The sequence below is a fragment of the Polypterus senegalus genome, chromosome 10 (genome assembly GCF_016835505.1).
Source record: "Polypterus senegalus isolate Bchr_013 chromosome 10, ASM1683550v1, whole genome shotgun sequence".
NCBI lineage: Eukaryota > Metazoa > Chordata > Cladistia > Polypteriformes > Polypteridae > Polypterus > Polypterus senegalus.
The window spans coordinates 150731749-150748580 of NC_053163.1; the positions used below are offsets into that span (position 1 = coordinate 150731749).

The 16832-nt window shown below is 43.7% G+C and overlaps 1 protein-coding gene across 3 annotated transcripts in view; it reads left to right on the top strand.

Annotated features, from left to right (window-relative positions):
- The window catches only part of ano8b (anoctamin 8b), a 200341-nt gene that overhangs the window by 129688 nt on the left and 53821 nt on the right, over positions 1–16832 (top strand). For all 3 annotated transcript variants that reach the window (XM_039767063.1, XM_039767061.1, XM_039767062.1), the window contains exon 6: positions 12405–12521. In XM_039767063.1, the coding sequence (XP_039622997.1) occupies positions 12405–12521 (117 nt within the window). The remainder of the gene's footprint in view (positions 1–12404; positions 12522–16832) is intronic.

The window sequence follows — 16832 nt, forward strand, 5'->3', positions numbered from 1 at the left end:
ATAGATAGATACTTTATTAATTCCAAGGGAAAATTCACAATGATGATGAACCTTCCGCTTTCTGATGATGGACCCAGCAGACTTAACGGGACATTCAAACTCCTTGATATTTTTTGTTCTCATTTCCTGTTTCTCACATCAGCTGATGCTCCTTTGTCTTCATGTTTGCAGTGACAGTCAAACAGAGACTATGGCCTTACAAAGGGGACTTTTTATATCCAGAGAAATAGAAAGTTGTACCTCATTATGTTAAATTATAACTGTCACCTCTGTGTCACTTGTGTGATTTATTTGTCATTTGTGTAAACCTGGAGCTTCCAAAGCACAGAGATTTAAATACTTATGCAGAAACGAATGTTGGAGTTTTTCTTCTTTAGTTAAAGGTTAGGAGCAGGCACTGATACAGCGCATTGCCGCACTCACCATATAACAAACCAACTCAGGATCCCAGATTAAGACCCAAGTGTAGCCATGCGACGAGTGACACCTCAGCACCACACCAGTTCAGATGGAATTGAACAGTGGGAGGTTTTTTGCAGTGGCTGGAGTGCCAATTCTACCACCAACCCCCAAGTTGCAGGGCTGGATGCAGATTAACGTCATACCCAGGACAGAGCAATTGCAGCTTGTTTTATCTTGGTAGAGTAATATATATATTGCTCTACTTTCCCCTATTGTATTATTAATATGTAGCCTTAGAATGCCTAATCTCACAGACTTACCACTGTTTATAAGGTATTATTGTATATAACTTATCCCCACCTTCCCTTCTATATCTATAACCTCAGGCAATTAGATGTAGTAAAAAGACAAGCAGGAGTTAAGTTACACATAAAATAATGTATTACTGATAATATTCATAAATAATAACAAAATGCAAAGTACATTTGAATATTGGCAACCATACAACCTGATAAAATGGTGATGTGATGTGTAATTCAGGTGGCACACAGACTTGCAGTTACTTAAAATGTCTCTAGTTAAGGCATCGTTGGTGCTCAGCTTTCAGCCACATGTCTGTTCAATATGGCTGCTGAGCTGTGCTCTTCATTGTGTTGTCTTCATCATCACAGGTTAGCAAGAGAGATGCTTCTTCATATGTGGGTCAGTTAGAGAGAGAGAGAATGTGGTTGAGCAAGTACATTTATAGATGTTCTCTCCAATTCCTAGAACCAATAGGACATCATGGTACTTGAAGGCCTCTGAGACAAGCCAATTCCAAACAGCCATACCTCAGACCAATGGGAGAAATAGTACATTTAACACCTCAACCCCCCCAAGACCATATATTAAGCTAAACCTGGCTTTGTGTGGGGGATCAAACTGGTTTAAGACACATCCCCCAAATCCTGTCATAAAATTACAAAGAGACAGTCGTAAAAAGGGGGATGAGGGAAGGCAAACATGAATACCTCTCACCACTTGGTTTGCCGAAATTATAAATAAAGACATACAAAACATTTATCAAGTTATATGCAAAATCTTACATCACAACACTCCACCCCGATGAATGTTTTGTACAATGTCTTTAAATTGTTTCAAGAGTCTGATGCATAACTTGTGCATTGATTGGCAGTATTTGCTCTCCCAGTGTTAAAAGTTGTCCGTGACCATTTGTCCATTACATATCTTCTTTATTTCAAAGACAATCTGAAGAACTTGGAAGCGCTCCCGATGACTTGTATCTGCTCCAGCTTGCGTCAACTCTTTCTGCAGTCTCCATATGTCATCAGATCTGGTGGTTCAAAATGAGACAAGTCCACACCTTCCACTAAACTAGCCCACTACAATTGAGTCTATTGTGTGATTATTTTTAATCTGTTTTGTGTCTAACTGCTAATTAGACCCCTGTCCCAAACTATCTGTTTAAGCATATGCAGCTGTACAATTAACATCAAAATTTGAAAGGTAACATGCCACAGGTGCCAGTACAACCACTTCTGCCCAAGTGACAGCACATGTGCCACTGCATAAACTGTTCACAAACCAACATTTGTGGCCCTCTGCACACATTTGGGGTTGACTTAGTTGCCTCTTGTGCTTTCCTACCCATGGTGCAACTCTTGACTGCCATCAGCCTTTACCAGTATAGGCTGGCATCACCACCATGAGACATCAAAGCTATGCAACTCTCATCATTCCCCCCGTAGGCCACCCCTAGAGTTGTTTGCTCACCATATGCATACTCATTGTGCTAAACACCTCGGTTCAGAATTGGCCCACTGGTCCTGTGCCTGTACCACAGCCGACAATCTCAGCAGGGCTTCCATATTTTCCCAATTAGACTATACCTAAACATCGGAGCCCATATGTCTTGCAAATGTATCAGCTGCACCTGCTTTCCTGAAAAGTTCACCAATTTTCTTAGTATACATTTTCCTTAATATTAACAATTATATTAATTATCCCACTTAATTAATTAATACCCAGAATGTATACTTTATGAGCCCAAAATGAATCCCCTTATTTTGACATTCCTAACTGGTTTGTTCAGTTTCCACCCCTTGGAATATAAATTTGCTGCAGTAATGAACAAACCTTTCCTTTTAAACTATAGCTATTCTGACTAGCCTTATTATTGCATGACTTGTGGACTTGTTACTCACTTAAACCCCAGTAAGTGTCTTTTCTTGCTGTCTCTTCAGTTCTTCTTCATGTCTTTGTCTTTGGTCTTTGCATGTTGTCTTTTCTTCATTCTGCTATGTAGGCAGGTCTGCAAAATGGAAGGTGACAAAGCAGTTTCTGTCCATCTCATTTTCTTGGCTGTCGACCTGGTGCCAAAACTCAAACTTTGCTTCCAGGCATTCATTGGAACAGCTTGGCACTAGTGCCACGCCACTCCAATGTGCCAATGGTAACCCGATCTCCTGCATGGATTTTACTCTGCTAATTGCCTTCACTATTTATTACCTGCACCAAACCAAAGTCCATAAAAACCTTACAATAGAAGTAGCACTATTGCAAAAGGCCAGAAAATTGAAACAGAAATAACTGTTTTCCATTTCCTGTCTTCCTGTGCTACCCTTCTATTTTTTCATTGCCTGTGTGTCCTTTTTATTGTATGGTAACTGCTACCTGAAAGTGTGGACTGAAGCCTCTCCAGAACCCAAGTTCTAAATCCAGCATTTCTGCTAAAACTGACCTGTGTTCTTTACTAAAGACCAGCTCACTTTTCTCCATTTTATTGCATGGAGAGTCATAGGCTGTCTTTTGAACAACTGGTCAGTCAGGTTTCAATTACTGAACCTAAGTGTGTGTGCTTTTAATTACTGCTGGCCCTAGCACAACTGTTAGGACCTCACACCCCTGTGCATTCCTGGCTTCCTGCCTGAGCTTGTAAAACTTCCTGCTGCACCATCCCCCATCCTTTGTTCTTTGGCTTGTCCTGTTTCATTCAAACCAACTCCTAAACTGGTGCACTTTCTTTCCAACTCAGCCATTCTTGCACTAGCACATTCAGACCTTTCACACACAAGCACTTGAATTCCTTTCATTTCCATTGTTCTTTGTTTTAATTCCACACTTTCTTTACTCAGTATCAATATGCCAATATCCAGTTCATGCCCTCTAGTCAACAATTGCCATTCACACTCACCAGCTCCTCTGCCTTCTATCTGATCTCTTTGTCCTAAATCAAATTTCAGTGCAGCACTGGTTACCTTTCCTAACAGTGGTGAAATATCTATCAGTGTAGCATGCTCTTTAAATACTGGACAGACCTCAGAATTACTTGGAGATTGTGGTGCAGTGGAGAATAAAGGAAGAAAACACCCTTGCTGTTTTCCCTTCCTTTCATCTCTCTCCTTTTCCTCACACTCACATTCCCACTCTTTATCTGAGCACACATCTGTCTCATGTAAGTCACCCACCCATGTTTTAGGGTTCCAGTCTGATCTGGTTACTGTTGCCCTAACTTTCACCATGGGGGTTTACATTTCTTTTTTCCACTTCTTTCACTGCTTTCTACTTTAGCAGCGGGTGTTCTACATGCTAACACTTCACAATTATCACACCAACTGTTACATCTTTCAAAACTCTCACTCAACATTCCATAACTTTCACTTTCATTCACTTTGCTATTTTCTTCCTTATCACCAATAATACAAGCTAGTAAACCTCTTATAACAGCAGCTGTCTTCTTTAAACCTGATCTCTGTTTTCTTGCTTTTAATCCTTCCAGCCCCCTTCCATTTTGTGGCACACTCAGCTCAGCTTCTGCTTTCTCTACCTGAACTACAGGTTTCCTAGCTTTAGCCTGCTTCCTCTGCCACTCCACTGGAAGATGGCTGACTTTAAAATGAACTTAGGCATTTCTAAGTCTACAATTTCTCTAATACAATTTGCCAAATTCGTTATGGGTTGGCCTACTTTTGCCCCTGTAAGCAAACATACACATACATACACAAAGATTCTAAACGAATAAGTACCGTATGAATGACGAATGCATGTCCCATCACTCCCTAGCACTTTAACCACTTAAATGCCGTATGAATGACGCATGCATCTTTCACCACTCCCTAGCACTTTAATTAGGGACTCACTACCACCAGTACTAACAAACATGCGGGTGTCCTTGTGACACACATGAAGTCTCTACACTTTGTTGGTTATATTCCATTCAGCAACCAAACAATGTTTTACTTCCACCGCATTTGTACACTGGGTGCCCTAAAATTCACATGCATAAACAAACACATACATCAAAACAGTATTTGCAAACAGGGTGCAAAACTTGGTTACCCCAAAATCCTGCCGACTACGCCAATTGTTTTATCTTGGTAGAGTAATATATGTATTGCTCTACTTTCCCCTATTGTATTATTAATATGTAGCCTTAGAATGCCTAATCTCACAGACTTACCACTGTATATAATGTATATAACTTATCCCCACCTTCCCTTCTATATCTATAACCTCAGGCAATTAGATGTAGTAAAAGACAAGCAGGAGTTAAGTTACACATAAAATAATGTATTACTGATAATATTCATAAATAATAACAAAATGCAAAGTACATTTGAATATTGGCAACCATACAACCTGATAAAATGGTGATGTGTAATTCAGGTGGCACACAGACTTGCAGTTACTTAAAATGTCTCTAGTTAAGGCATCGTTGGTGCTCAGCTTTCAGCCACATGTCTGTTCAATATGGCTGCTGAGCTGTGCTCTTCATTGTGTTGTCTTCATCATCACAGGTTAGCAAGAGAGATGCTTCTTCATCATATGTGAGTCAGTCAGAGAGAGAGAATGTGGTTGAGCAAGTACATTTATAGATGTTCTTCCAATTCCTAGAACCAATAGGACATCATGGTACTTGAAGGCCTCTGAGACAAGCCAATTCCAAACAGCCATACCTCAGACCAATGGGTGAAATAGAACATCTTATCTCCTGCCCAACCCCAAGACCATATATTACACTAACCTGGCTTTGTGTGGGAGATCAAACTGGTTTAAGACACATCCCCCCCAAATCCTTTCATAAAATTACAAAGAGACAGTCGTAAAAAGGGGGATGAGGGAAGGCAAACATGAATACCTCTCACCACTTGGTTTGCCTAAATTATAAATAAAGACATACAAAACATTTATCAAGTTATATGCAAAATCTTACATCACAACACAGCTAAAGGGCCTTGCTCAAAGAAGCAGGGTCACTTTTGGCGTTTACGGAACTTGAACCAGTAACCTTTCGATTTGACTGGTCAACAAGCATTTTGCTACTGGGATTCTTTCACCTGTTCTTTAACAAATTTCACTTGCTGACTGCAAATTTGAAAACCGTTTTCGTCCAGCAGCACATCCCGTTTTTTAGTTATGATTTTCCTGGACTTGGACAACTAGGGTGGCTGGACAGTAAAGATGGATAACCATTTTGATAAATACAGTGAAACCTCGGGTCACGACCGTAATCCGTTCCAAAACTCTGGTCGCAACCCAATTTGGTCGTGACCCGAACTAGTTTCCCCCATAGGATTGTATGTAAATATATTTTTAAAAAGAGTTTTAAGCACAAAAATAGATAGTATAATTCACTAAGGCAAGACAACCATGGAAAGCACGCCGGAAGGGGCGTGGATTCACTGAGCCGCCGACAAGTAAGACACCTATGGCGCACGCAGGAAGGAGCCACGCCCACCAACTCCTGGCACCTCCAAGCCACGTTGACTGTTCATAGAGACATGTTTCTCGCGGAGGTGAATCGCCATATGCACCGTGCGAGTTTTCGGTTACGACGCACGACCACTGCACCATAGCAAACTGTTTTACACGCTACATACAGCAATTCGCATCCACGACAAACATGCGTCTTCTTCACTCATGGACAATTATATGTTGCTCTCTCCAGAGTTCCATCTTTTCATTCACTTTCTTTTGTATCCTCAGACCCTCCCTTTTTTGACAACTGTGTCTTTCCAGAAGTGTTCAACCATCAATAAATAATTTGTTATTTTGTTTGTTATGCCGCGGGTTCACTGTTGTGTTGTATTTTGCTCTCTCCAGAGTTCCATCTTTTCATTCACTTACTGCTGTATTCTCACACCAACCCGTTTTAGACAACCGTGTCTTTCCAGAAGTGTTTAGCATTCAATAAATAATTATGCATGACATTGAACGTGTGTCTACATGGCGTGGGTAAGCCGTTGAACCCCATTCAGGCTGCAAACCGTGGAATTCCCACTAAGTACGACTCATACGCTCCCACTGGTTGCGTCCCAACCCTTTGTACACACCGCCCTCCCACCTCGCGACTACCGTGGTCGGGTGTCTTGGTGGATTATATATAGAAAAGCAGCCAAATCCGCACAGAGCAATGAAACGTCTACGTCAGTCACAGGTACATCTGGACTGTGCAAAGACGACAGCGACTCCAGTGACGAGTTGGAGGTGGGCACATGAGCGGGCAGTGCATACTGAACGAGAAATCAGCAGACTAGCATGACGGAGGGAGCTGAATGGACGTCCTTCTCCTCTCCTGCCGTTCCACACAGCGCCTGAGCGCAGTGCACTCACATCCCTCCGTCTGGCAGGAGAAGTTGCGATGAGGGTCCGCCAGTTTTCAGTCACGGACGATTGTGTGTTGGTTCGTTCCGTGCATTGTTACAATGTTGCTTTTCTTGCTGATTTATTACATTACCGATTTTTTAAATGTTAATTTTCTCCCTGTGCTTAAAAATCATTAAAAAAATCGGCCTGATTATTGCGGCGTATGGTACGCCGCGGGTTGGCTAGTACCATAGAATGCACAGTGTAATAGTAAACTAAATGTTAAAACGTTGGATAACCTTGAACAGAGAAAAGTAACATTGCAAGAGTTCACGCTACAAACCGCTCGCTGTAAACACTTTTTTTTTTTAATGTGTTTTTAAGCACAGGGGAAAAAAATGAAAATTTGAAAAATCCTTAATTTATACAAAAACTAACCATAAACAACCAAGAAAACTAACCTTGCATGAGTCGAGTTCTGGCATGAAGGAAGTGAAGAGGAAGAACTAGCCACTCGAAGACAGATAAGTTTTGCAGCAAATCAGCATGAATCTTCCTGGCTTTCCCGCTTACGCTGTCCCCTACAAGTTGCTTCTCGTTCAGCCACACTAGCAACAGTTTTTCCACCTCTTCCAGCACTTGAGGCCTCTGCTGTAACTCCTTTTGCAACATCACCTGCTTTAATGGCCTCTTTCTGCTTTAGAATAGTTGAAATCATAGATTTTGACTTCTTGTACTCGGCAGCAAGATCAGTAACACGACTCGCCACGCTCGTACTTTTCAATACAGTAATCCCTCCTCGATCGCGGGGGTTGCGTTCCCCCCGCGATAGACGAAAATCCACGAAGTAGAAACCATATGTTTGTGTAGTTATTTTTATATATTTTAAGCCCTTATAAACTCTCCCACACTGTTAACATTATTAGAGCCCTCTAAACATGAAATAACACCCTTTAGTTAAACGTTTAAACTGTGCTCCATGACAAGACAGAGATGACAGTTCTTTCTCACAATTAAAAGAATGCAAATAGATCTTCTTATCTTCAGGAGCAGAGAATTTCAGAGGGAGAGAGAGAGAGAGCGATCGCAAAGAAAAGCAAACAATCAAAAAATCAATACTTGTGCTTTTAAGTTTGCCGGCATTTTTTAGAGGAGCGTCAGTATCTTCTAAGCAAACAGCCTCTGTGCAAACAGCCCCTCTGCTCACATCTCCTGTGTCAGGCGCAGAGAACGTCAGAGAGAGAGAGCGAGATAAACAATCAAAAAATCAATACGTGTGCTTTTGTGCTTTTAAATATGCCCAGCACCGCAATAAAGCGGCATTTTTTTAGAGGAGCGTCAGTATCTTTTAAGCAAACAGCCCCTCCGTCAGGCACAGAGAATGTCAGAGAGGGTGAGAGAGAGGCAGAGACAAGCAAACAATCAAGCTCCGCGCGGGACGCATATCTTGTAGCATTGAGGAGTTTTAGTTAATATGTAATACATGCTCTGATTGGGTAGCTTCTAAGCCATCCGCCAATAGCGTCCCTTGTATGAAATCAACAGAGCAAACAAACAGGAAGCGTGTAGCATAAATTAACAGACCCACTGTCTGCAGAAATCCGCGAACCAGCGAAAAATCTGTGATATATATTTAGATGTGCTTACATTTAAAATCCGCGATAGAGTGAAACCGCGAAAGTCGAAGCGCGATATAGCGAGGGATTACTGTAATTTCTTTCTTTAACTCTTTTAGGGCTGATGTCGACTTTTGTCAACAGCTGGGGTTGAGGTTAAATGTTGGCTTTAGTTGACATCCAGGGGCAGAGGGTAATAATCAGCTGGAAACGTCGACAAAATTCACCATCACGTTATGAGTAGACCCCTTTTGCTAGGAGAGCTGGTAGACTTCATTGACTTGACATCGAATCCCTTTGTGTGTGTGTGTGTGTGTGAGGAGCGTAGAGTAAACAACATCTAGAACGGCATTGACGTCGGGCAAAAGAGCAAAGCGAATATGCAAAGCAAAATACTCTGTGGGCATTATTCATTTTTTTGCTTTTTGCATATTATTGCTGAATCAGACTGTGACTTACCAAACTCCGATTTTGATGCAAGTGATCTGGATATCAAAAATGAAAGGCAGGTAGCTGTTTCTTTTCCAGACAGTGCCATTCAGAATATAAACGGTTAGACAAACAGGTATGCCGTAAGTATGTAAGCAGTGTGACAGCCAATCTTAGAAAGCTGATCTTTAATTTTTAAATGCATTTAGTGTTTGTTTTGTATACTTTTTAGAAAACTGAAAATCAAAAAAAATAATTAGCCCTGAAAGAGTTCATTCGATTTCAATCGAATTCTTTGTACCTTTAATCTCTCCAACACTACCACTCTTCACTTGCTTAGAGGCCATGGTTAATTGCAACATTAATGCAAAAGCACACGAAACAGAACACGAAGAGTTCAGAGCGAATGCAGGCACGTCTGACCGAGAACAATGTTCAGGGAGAGACTGAACACGTGCGGAAATCATCGGTGCGTACGAACCGGAAGGGAAACTGGCTTGTTCGTCACCCGAGTGTGTGGTCGTGAACAGATGCAAAAGTTTGGCGAACTTTTTGGTCGTAACCCGATCTGTACGCGTTCAGAGACGTTCGTGACCCGAAGTTCCACTGTACTGGTAATTCCACTAGGGATGCCACATGCTACTAACAGCTGTGAGTTGTTTACCTTATCATTATTAATTTTATTTAAAAATTAATCATTTTTAATTATCGGAAAAAAAATTGTTACTGATTACCAAGTCTTATATGACTCTTAATGACTCACAATGACACAACTCAGACTTGACGGTGCAGTAGGTAGTCGGTTTTGCTGTTTCCTTAACATAACACTGCATTTCAGGACACTTTGTTCGTTAGATTCACCGTTACTTTGAAGGTTTTGTCAAGGAGATGGACAGAAACGGCAACACATTTAAGAAATAAGTTTGGTCTCGAGAAAAGTGAAGCCAAAACTAAGGAAGGTGTTTTTGTTGGTCCTGAAATCCATGAACTGATGCTTGACGATGAGTTCAAAAGGGAATTGAAGCCCACTGAATCAGCAGCATGGGAAGCATTCATGCAGGTTTGTCCAGAATTTTCTTGGCAGTCACAGTGCAGAGCGTTATGCTGAGCTTGTGGAGAACCTGCTGGTATCGTCTCCTGGTTTGTTTTCAGAATAAACACATCAAAACAATTTTGGTGGGACAGTCCAAACTCCAGATATCGTGTTGATATTGATATTCAAAAGTGTCAAAACATCAATGATATGTATCTTGTCAGGGATGCCAGGGGCCATGACCCGGCCGGGACGACATGAAGGACCGGATGTGGGTCTGCACCCACCCTGGATCACGTGGGGGTTGCCTTCCGGGTTGCTTTGGGGGCCTCGGGTACAGGGCATGGAAGCTCCACCCTGTAAGGGCCCGTGGTCATCGCCAGGAGGCACCCCAATGCCTTGGGGGCCTGTTACCCCAGCACTTCCGCCACACCAGGAAGTGCTGGGGGGAAGATTTATGACGGCGCCCGGAGAGCAGTCGGGAGGGCAGCCGGTACTTCCGTCACGCTGGGCCGTGGCCAGAGGAGGAATGCCGGGAACACCTGGTGCTCATCCGGGTACCATATAAAAGGGGCCGTCTCCATTCATTCGAGGCTAGAGTCGGGTGGAAGAAGGACGAGGCAAGAGGAGCTGTGGAGGCGGCCTGAAGACAAGGCATTGGGGCCAGGACTGAGTGTTTATTGGGGTATTGTGCACTTTGAACTGGGTCTGAGTGATCATTGAACTGGGGTCTGAGTGACCAATATTGTAAATATTGTATTTAATAAACGTGGGGTGGTGTTTTAACAAGATGTCCGCCTGTCTGTGTCCGGGCCAGGTTCACAATCTCAAAAACCTGACGTGCTATCTTAATTCCGATTTCACATATGAAATCAGTGTAACAAACCTAATAAAGAGCTGGTCAGAAGTTCCCAGTAGCAAACAAAAAATATTTTTTTGTAGACCTGTGTCGTCAGTGCAAATCCCTAGCCTTAGAGCCACCACTCCGCCCATTAAATATCTACAACATTTATTTATATAGCACATTTTCATACAAAAAGTAGCTCAAAGTGCTTTACATAATGAAGAAAAGAAAAAGACAACATTAGTTAACATAGAAAAGGAGTAAGGTCCGATGGCCAGGGTGGACAGAAAAAAAAATAAAAAACAAAAAACTCCAGATGGCTGGAGAGAAAAAAAATAAAATCTGCAGGGGTTCAGTGGCCATGGGACCACCCAGTCCCCTCTGGGCATTCTACCTAACATAAATGAAACAGTCCTCTTTGTAGTTAGGGTTCTCACAGAGTAACTTGATGTTGATGGTCATACAGACTTCTGGCTTTTAATCCATTCATCATTGTTGGAACATCATGGTGCTTTGAGTAGATGAGGACACCGGAAAAGGACATCTACATAAAATACTTTGAAAATGTATTGTTACAGCAAGAAGAGTTCACATCATAAGTGCAGAATGGATAAATATGAGTGCAGAAAATCAGGAGGACCTTCAAGGGGGCTGAATACTTTTGCAAGCCGCTGTATTGGCCACTTACTGTTGTGTAACGAGACCTTAACAAACATTCAGTTGGGTCTAATAAGGCTTCTAAGAAACCAATGAGCACTTCAGAGTGGGCTTATTCACAGAGCGCTGATTAGTCGTGTACTGCTGCATAAGAAGCCCTTAACAAAGCTTGACGTGGTCTTATTAGGACATACACAGCACCTATGGCAGTCTGACGTACTACAGAGCGTCTATTAGCCTCATACTTCTGCATAACGTGATCTTAAGAGAGACTAAATGACTAACAGGTGAGGTAATGCAAGCCCTATTCTATGCTAGGTTACTTTGTTTAAAAAAATCACAGCAAATACATTGTTTGAACTCTGAACGGGGTGCCAATTTCCATTCCTTCTCCATCCATCCATTATCCAACCCGCTATATCCTAACTACAGGGTCACGGGGGTCTCCTGGAGCCAATCCCAGCCAAGACATGGTGCAAAGCAGAAAACAAACCCCGGGCAGGGCACCAGCCCACCACAGGGTGCGCACACACACACACAAAGCACAATTTAGGATCGCCAACACACCTAACCTGCATGTCTTTGGACTGTGGGAGAAAACCCACGCTTGACGTAAGGAGAACATACAAACTCCACGCAGGGAGGACCCAGGAAGTGAACCCGGGTGTCCTAACCGCAAGGCAGAAGCGCTACCCACTGCGCCACCGTGCCCATTCCTTCTCCCAGTTTTAAAATTGATGGTGTTGTCTACAGTGTTGGCACTTTATACTATATTGCAATAAACTGAACAACAAGAATTTCTACAATGATGGACTAACCTTTTGTTTCCTTGATGTAGTTTCAGAGTTGACCACCAGGGGCGTCATTCAACAGGTCTTCCCTCTTCACGAACAGCGAATCCTCAGTCAGCTCATGAAGTCGTGGGTGCAGGCCGTCTGTGAGAAGCAACCTCTAGGTAAATCTTATTTGTGGAGCTGCTGATTGATTGATGTTAACGTGTGCGAGTAACATGTTACAAAAATTCTGGAAACAATGTTTGAACACAACCCCTTTGCCGTCTTCTTCTTCTGTAGCGATTCCCATTTTTGTATGGCATAGCTAGTTTTTTTGGCCTAGACTTCTTCAAATAGAAGTTTCGGTGTGATTTTAGGGCGGCACGGTGGCACAGTGGGTAGCGCTGCCGCCTTGCAGTAAGGAGGCCTGCGTTCACTTCCCAGGTCCTCCCTGCGAGGAGTTTGCTTGTTCTCCCCTGCGTGGGTTTCCTCCGGGTACTCTGGTTTCCTCCCACACTCCAAAGACATGCAGGTCAGGTGCATTGGCGATTCTAAATTGTCCCTAGTGTGTGTGTCCTGTGGTGGGCTGATGCCCTGCCTGGGGTTTGTTTCCTGCATTGTGGGCTGGGATTGGCTCCAGCAGACCCCCTTGACCCTGTAGTTAGGATATAGCGGGTTGCATAATGGATGGATGGATGTGATTTTACAGCCAGATGCCTTTCCTGATTCTGACCCTCACAATATATACAGGCTTTGGGACCTGCTACAAAATGGAGGCTGGGTTTTTTGCGTTACTTTAATCCTTGTCAATTTGACCGCACTTTACACTTTATGAAACAGTGTCAAGTGAATCCAAGTCTGTTAATAGTGCTTGATTGTTTCCTGTGTTGTCTCCTGATAAGGGTCTTCACCCACACACACCAGTAGAGTCGCCACTCCTTCCTTATAATACGAGATTGTCCCATATTGGAGCATAAAATACAGCATACCGAATTGAACCAGTAAGGGACACGATTTGACCCATATCTTCATACACAGGTCAGGTCAGGTTGGGAAGCACTGGTGCATTGTGTTGCTACACCCACCACACAATGAAACAGCTTAGGATCCTGGTTGGCAACCCCCCAGGCAGACACGTGGTGCAGTCCCACCCCCCAGAAATGACCAGCCAGGTGTTGCGTGGGCATCCCCTTGGCCTGCTCCAGCTGCCCGGATCCTCAACAATGTGGGTCCTGTGAGCCGGATCACCCTCTGGTGGCCGTACATGGCCGTAGTGCCGTAACTGACGCTCCCTCACAATGCAGGTAATGTGTCTCATTCGGGACCCCATGAGCCACACAAAGTCAAACCAGTGGTGCCCAAGGATTCTCTGAAGAGACTCAGTACCGAAGGAGTCCAGTCTTCATCTCAGGACACTGGATAGCTTGTGGTGTAGCAGGTCCACAGCTCACTTCAACTGGACCACTTTTTAAATAAATAATCGCCGCACACGCGGCTTAGAGAAGGGAGTGGTGTGTGTGGCCGAAATGGTTCCCGGGGTAATTCGTGATGCGGGCGATCTTTGCTTAAGTGCACAGGTGAGGTGTCGTCCACATCCATAATAGTTCCCAGGAGCTGCTGATTGCCACAGCTGATCCATGTGCCCGTGATAAATAGAAGCGCGAGGCGGCTAGCAGGGGAGGAGAAAAAGAAAAGACAAATGGAGGTTGCAGGAGAAGAAAGCAGGAGAGAGAGCGAGCTGGACAGTGAGCCCTAGCAGGGTGTTTGACCGACACCTAGGGCAGTTGGTAGTGGTCACTCCCGCTGAGCATTTTGTGAAGAGCAGGAGTGACCGGAAGAAGGATGGCTCGCTGCAGAAAACAGCGGGAGTCGGGAGGCTTGGAAGGTGGATTCTCCAGCGTGAGCGTCCTGGCCGTTGGGGGGAAACCAAGTCTCAGTCTGGAGAGAGCCGAACCGAAGCCAGGGATCGGGAAGCCTCCAGATCAGAAGGTAGAAGAAGGTCAGCTGCAGGTAGGGTGGCTCCCCTGGTGCATAGCCTGGATGGGAGAAGCAGGGGAGTCACCAGTAGAAAGGCACTGGCTTCCAGCCATCGTTTTAACCTCGTCGTTTTTAAAGGATTTATTTATTGGTTTTAACCTTCACGGATTCAATTCTGTTTTAATGGAATATTTATTTAATTACTTACAGTATTTGTGAAGCACTGCGCTAATTATTTGGACACCGTTTTTGTTTGCTGATTTTAAATAAAAGCACTTTGCACTTTTTGCACCATCCCCTTGCTCCATTTGTTGTGCCTCACTGCCTAGCTCATCTGTGACATTACCGACGGTGTCGGGTTCGAGGGCTCCCAGAAGCCAGACGGGAGTATGGAGCGAACCCACATCGTCACATAGCGTCCATGTCACACAACCGTACAACAAGACAGGAAGCACCAGGACTCTAAAGACTTGGACCTTCGTCCTATTGCAGATATCAGGAGCGCCACACACCCCTTTCCAGCAACCTCATGACCCCCACATGCTCTCCCAATCCGTCTACTGACTTCATAGGAAGAGTCACCAGAGTCATGAATGTCACTGCAGAGGTAAGTAAACCTCTCGACGAGGTCGACACTCTCTCCGCAGACAGACACCCTGCTGATGGCTGAGCACAAGAGGTTTTCATAAACGTTGCTTAATATCAGTACTAACTCTTCAAAGTGCAGAGAATAACATGAGAACAATTAAAATCCAACCTGTTATACAAGCGGAGTGAATGAGTTTCATGTCTATCTGGGTTTCCTCTGGTAACTCTTGTTTGTAGCAAACCCCGTAATTGAATAGCTCAGCTGTATTGCTACGAGATCCCATGTTTCAAAGATATAACATTTATAATTACTTGCTTAGTGGTGTGGACGAGTGAGGAAGTACAAGCGCCAAGCAAAGAATTGTTGAAGTGCCAACCCGGTTGTCCCCGTTTACTTCTTTTAAATTGAAATGAAAACACAAGTGCCCAATGGCACGGAGGCATCAAAATAAATAAAAAACAAAATAGCCCCGGTCAGGCTTCGCACTCTCCGTCGTTTGTCCTTCAAGCTGCCCATTGTGAGTTACGGCCAGGAAACTGGAAGGGACAGAGTCTGGGCATCTTCTCACTGCTGTGGGAGGAATAAGAGAGGACAGGATTAGCGACAGTGCCCTCTCTCAACCCTGGCTGGTATGACATACATTACAGGAGTGCTGAGGGTGATCCACAGAGGCACATGCGTGACAGCAGACACATATATACAAAGTGCCTTACAAAAGAGGCCAACACAATCAAGAAAATGTCAACTTGGGATACTGTTTGGGAACAGATGTGACAGGATAAGGGTACAAAATTAATCATCACAAGAGAAGAGCTCAGAACAAAATGCAAGCAAGTTACCCTTCCATGGTTGCAAAAACCTAACAGGTAAAATCAATTAGACCAGCGTTTCTCAACCTGTGGGCCACTGCGGCACTGCAGGTGGGTCACAGCTGACCCTGGACAAAACCCCATCCCTCCCCATCTGTATTATCGTGGTATTTCCCTCTACTTGCCCTTTATCTGTTTCCTCAAGGGTAAGTGTTCTCGTCAAGTTTGTTATCGGGTTGGTCTACTGTTGCACTTTAAGATGAACGCACACATACATAGCTAAACACACACACACACAGACCCTAACCACAACAGTGCCCCATGAATGACACACACACACGCTGATTAACCCTTAGCACTTTAAATCACACAACAGTCTGTCACTCAGCACTTCAAGAGACTTACTTATTATCGGCACGAACAACATACGATGTTTATCTCAGACCTAAATATTACTTTTGGTCTACAAGAATACATTTAACTCTTTCAGGGCTGATGTCGACTTTTGTCAAAATGAGGAGTTGACAATGGTAATCAACTGTAAACTGTGACAAAACCATCCATCATGTTGGACTCTCATTACTAGAAGGAAAGTTAGATTCATTGGTTTGACTGAGATTCCATGCGTTCACGTGAGTAGCAAGGCGCACACAATGGCAAAAATGGCACTGACATCTGGCGAGAGATCAAAATACTCTGTGGATGACGTCTTGCCTATTATCTCTGAACTGGACTATGACTTGTCAGACTCAGATTTTGATATAAGTCATTGAAAACGAATGTGAGGTTCCAGCTTCAGCTAATCGGTCCCCAGCTAGTTGTGCTACTGACAATGTTCGCCAGGGAGGACTGCCAGTTAAAAATCAGATTGTAATGCACTGCGACCGTGACTGCCACTGCTGCTGTCCCAGCCATAAAAAGACAGCCTGGCAGCAGGCCTACCACACATTCTTAGCAAACTGGCAGCCACAGCATGCAGCAGCAGACGTTTTATGTTGATTTCAGTGTGAAACCATCATTTTTTTGGAAAAAATATTCAGCCCTCAAAGTGTTAAACATACAAAGACTCAGCACTCTTGACTATAGGCCATTTATCAGCCAAGAATGCCTTCTTCTTC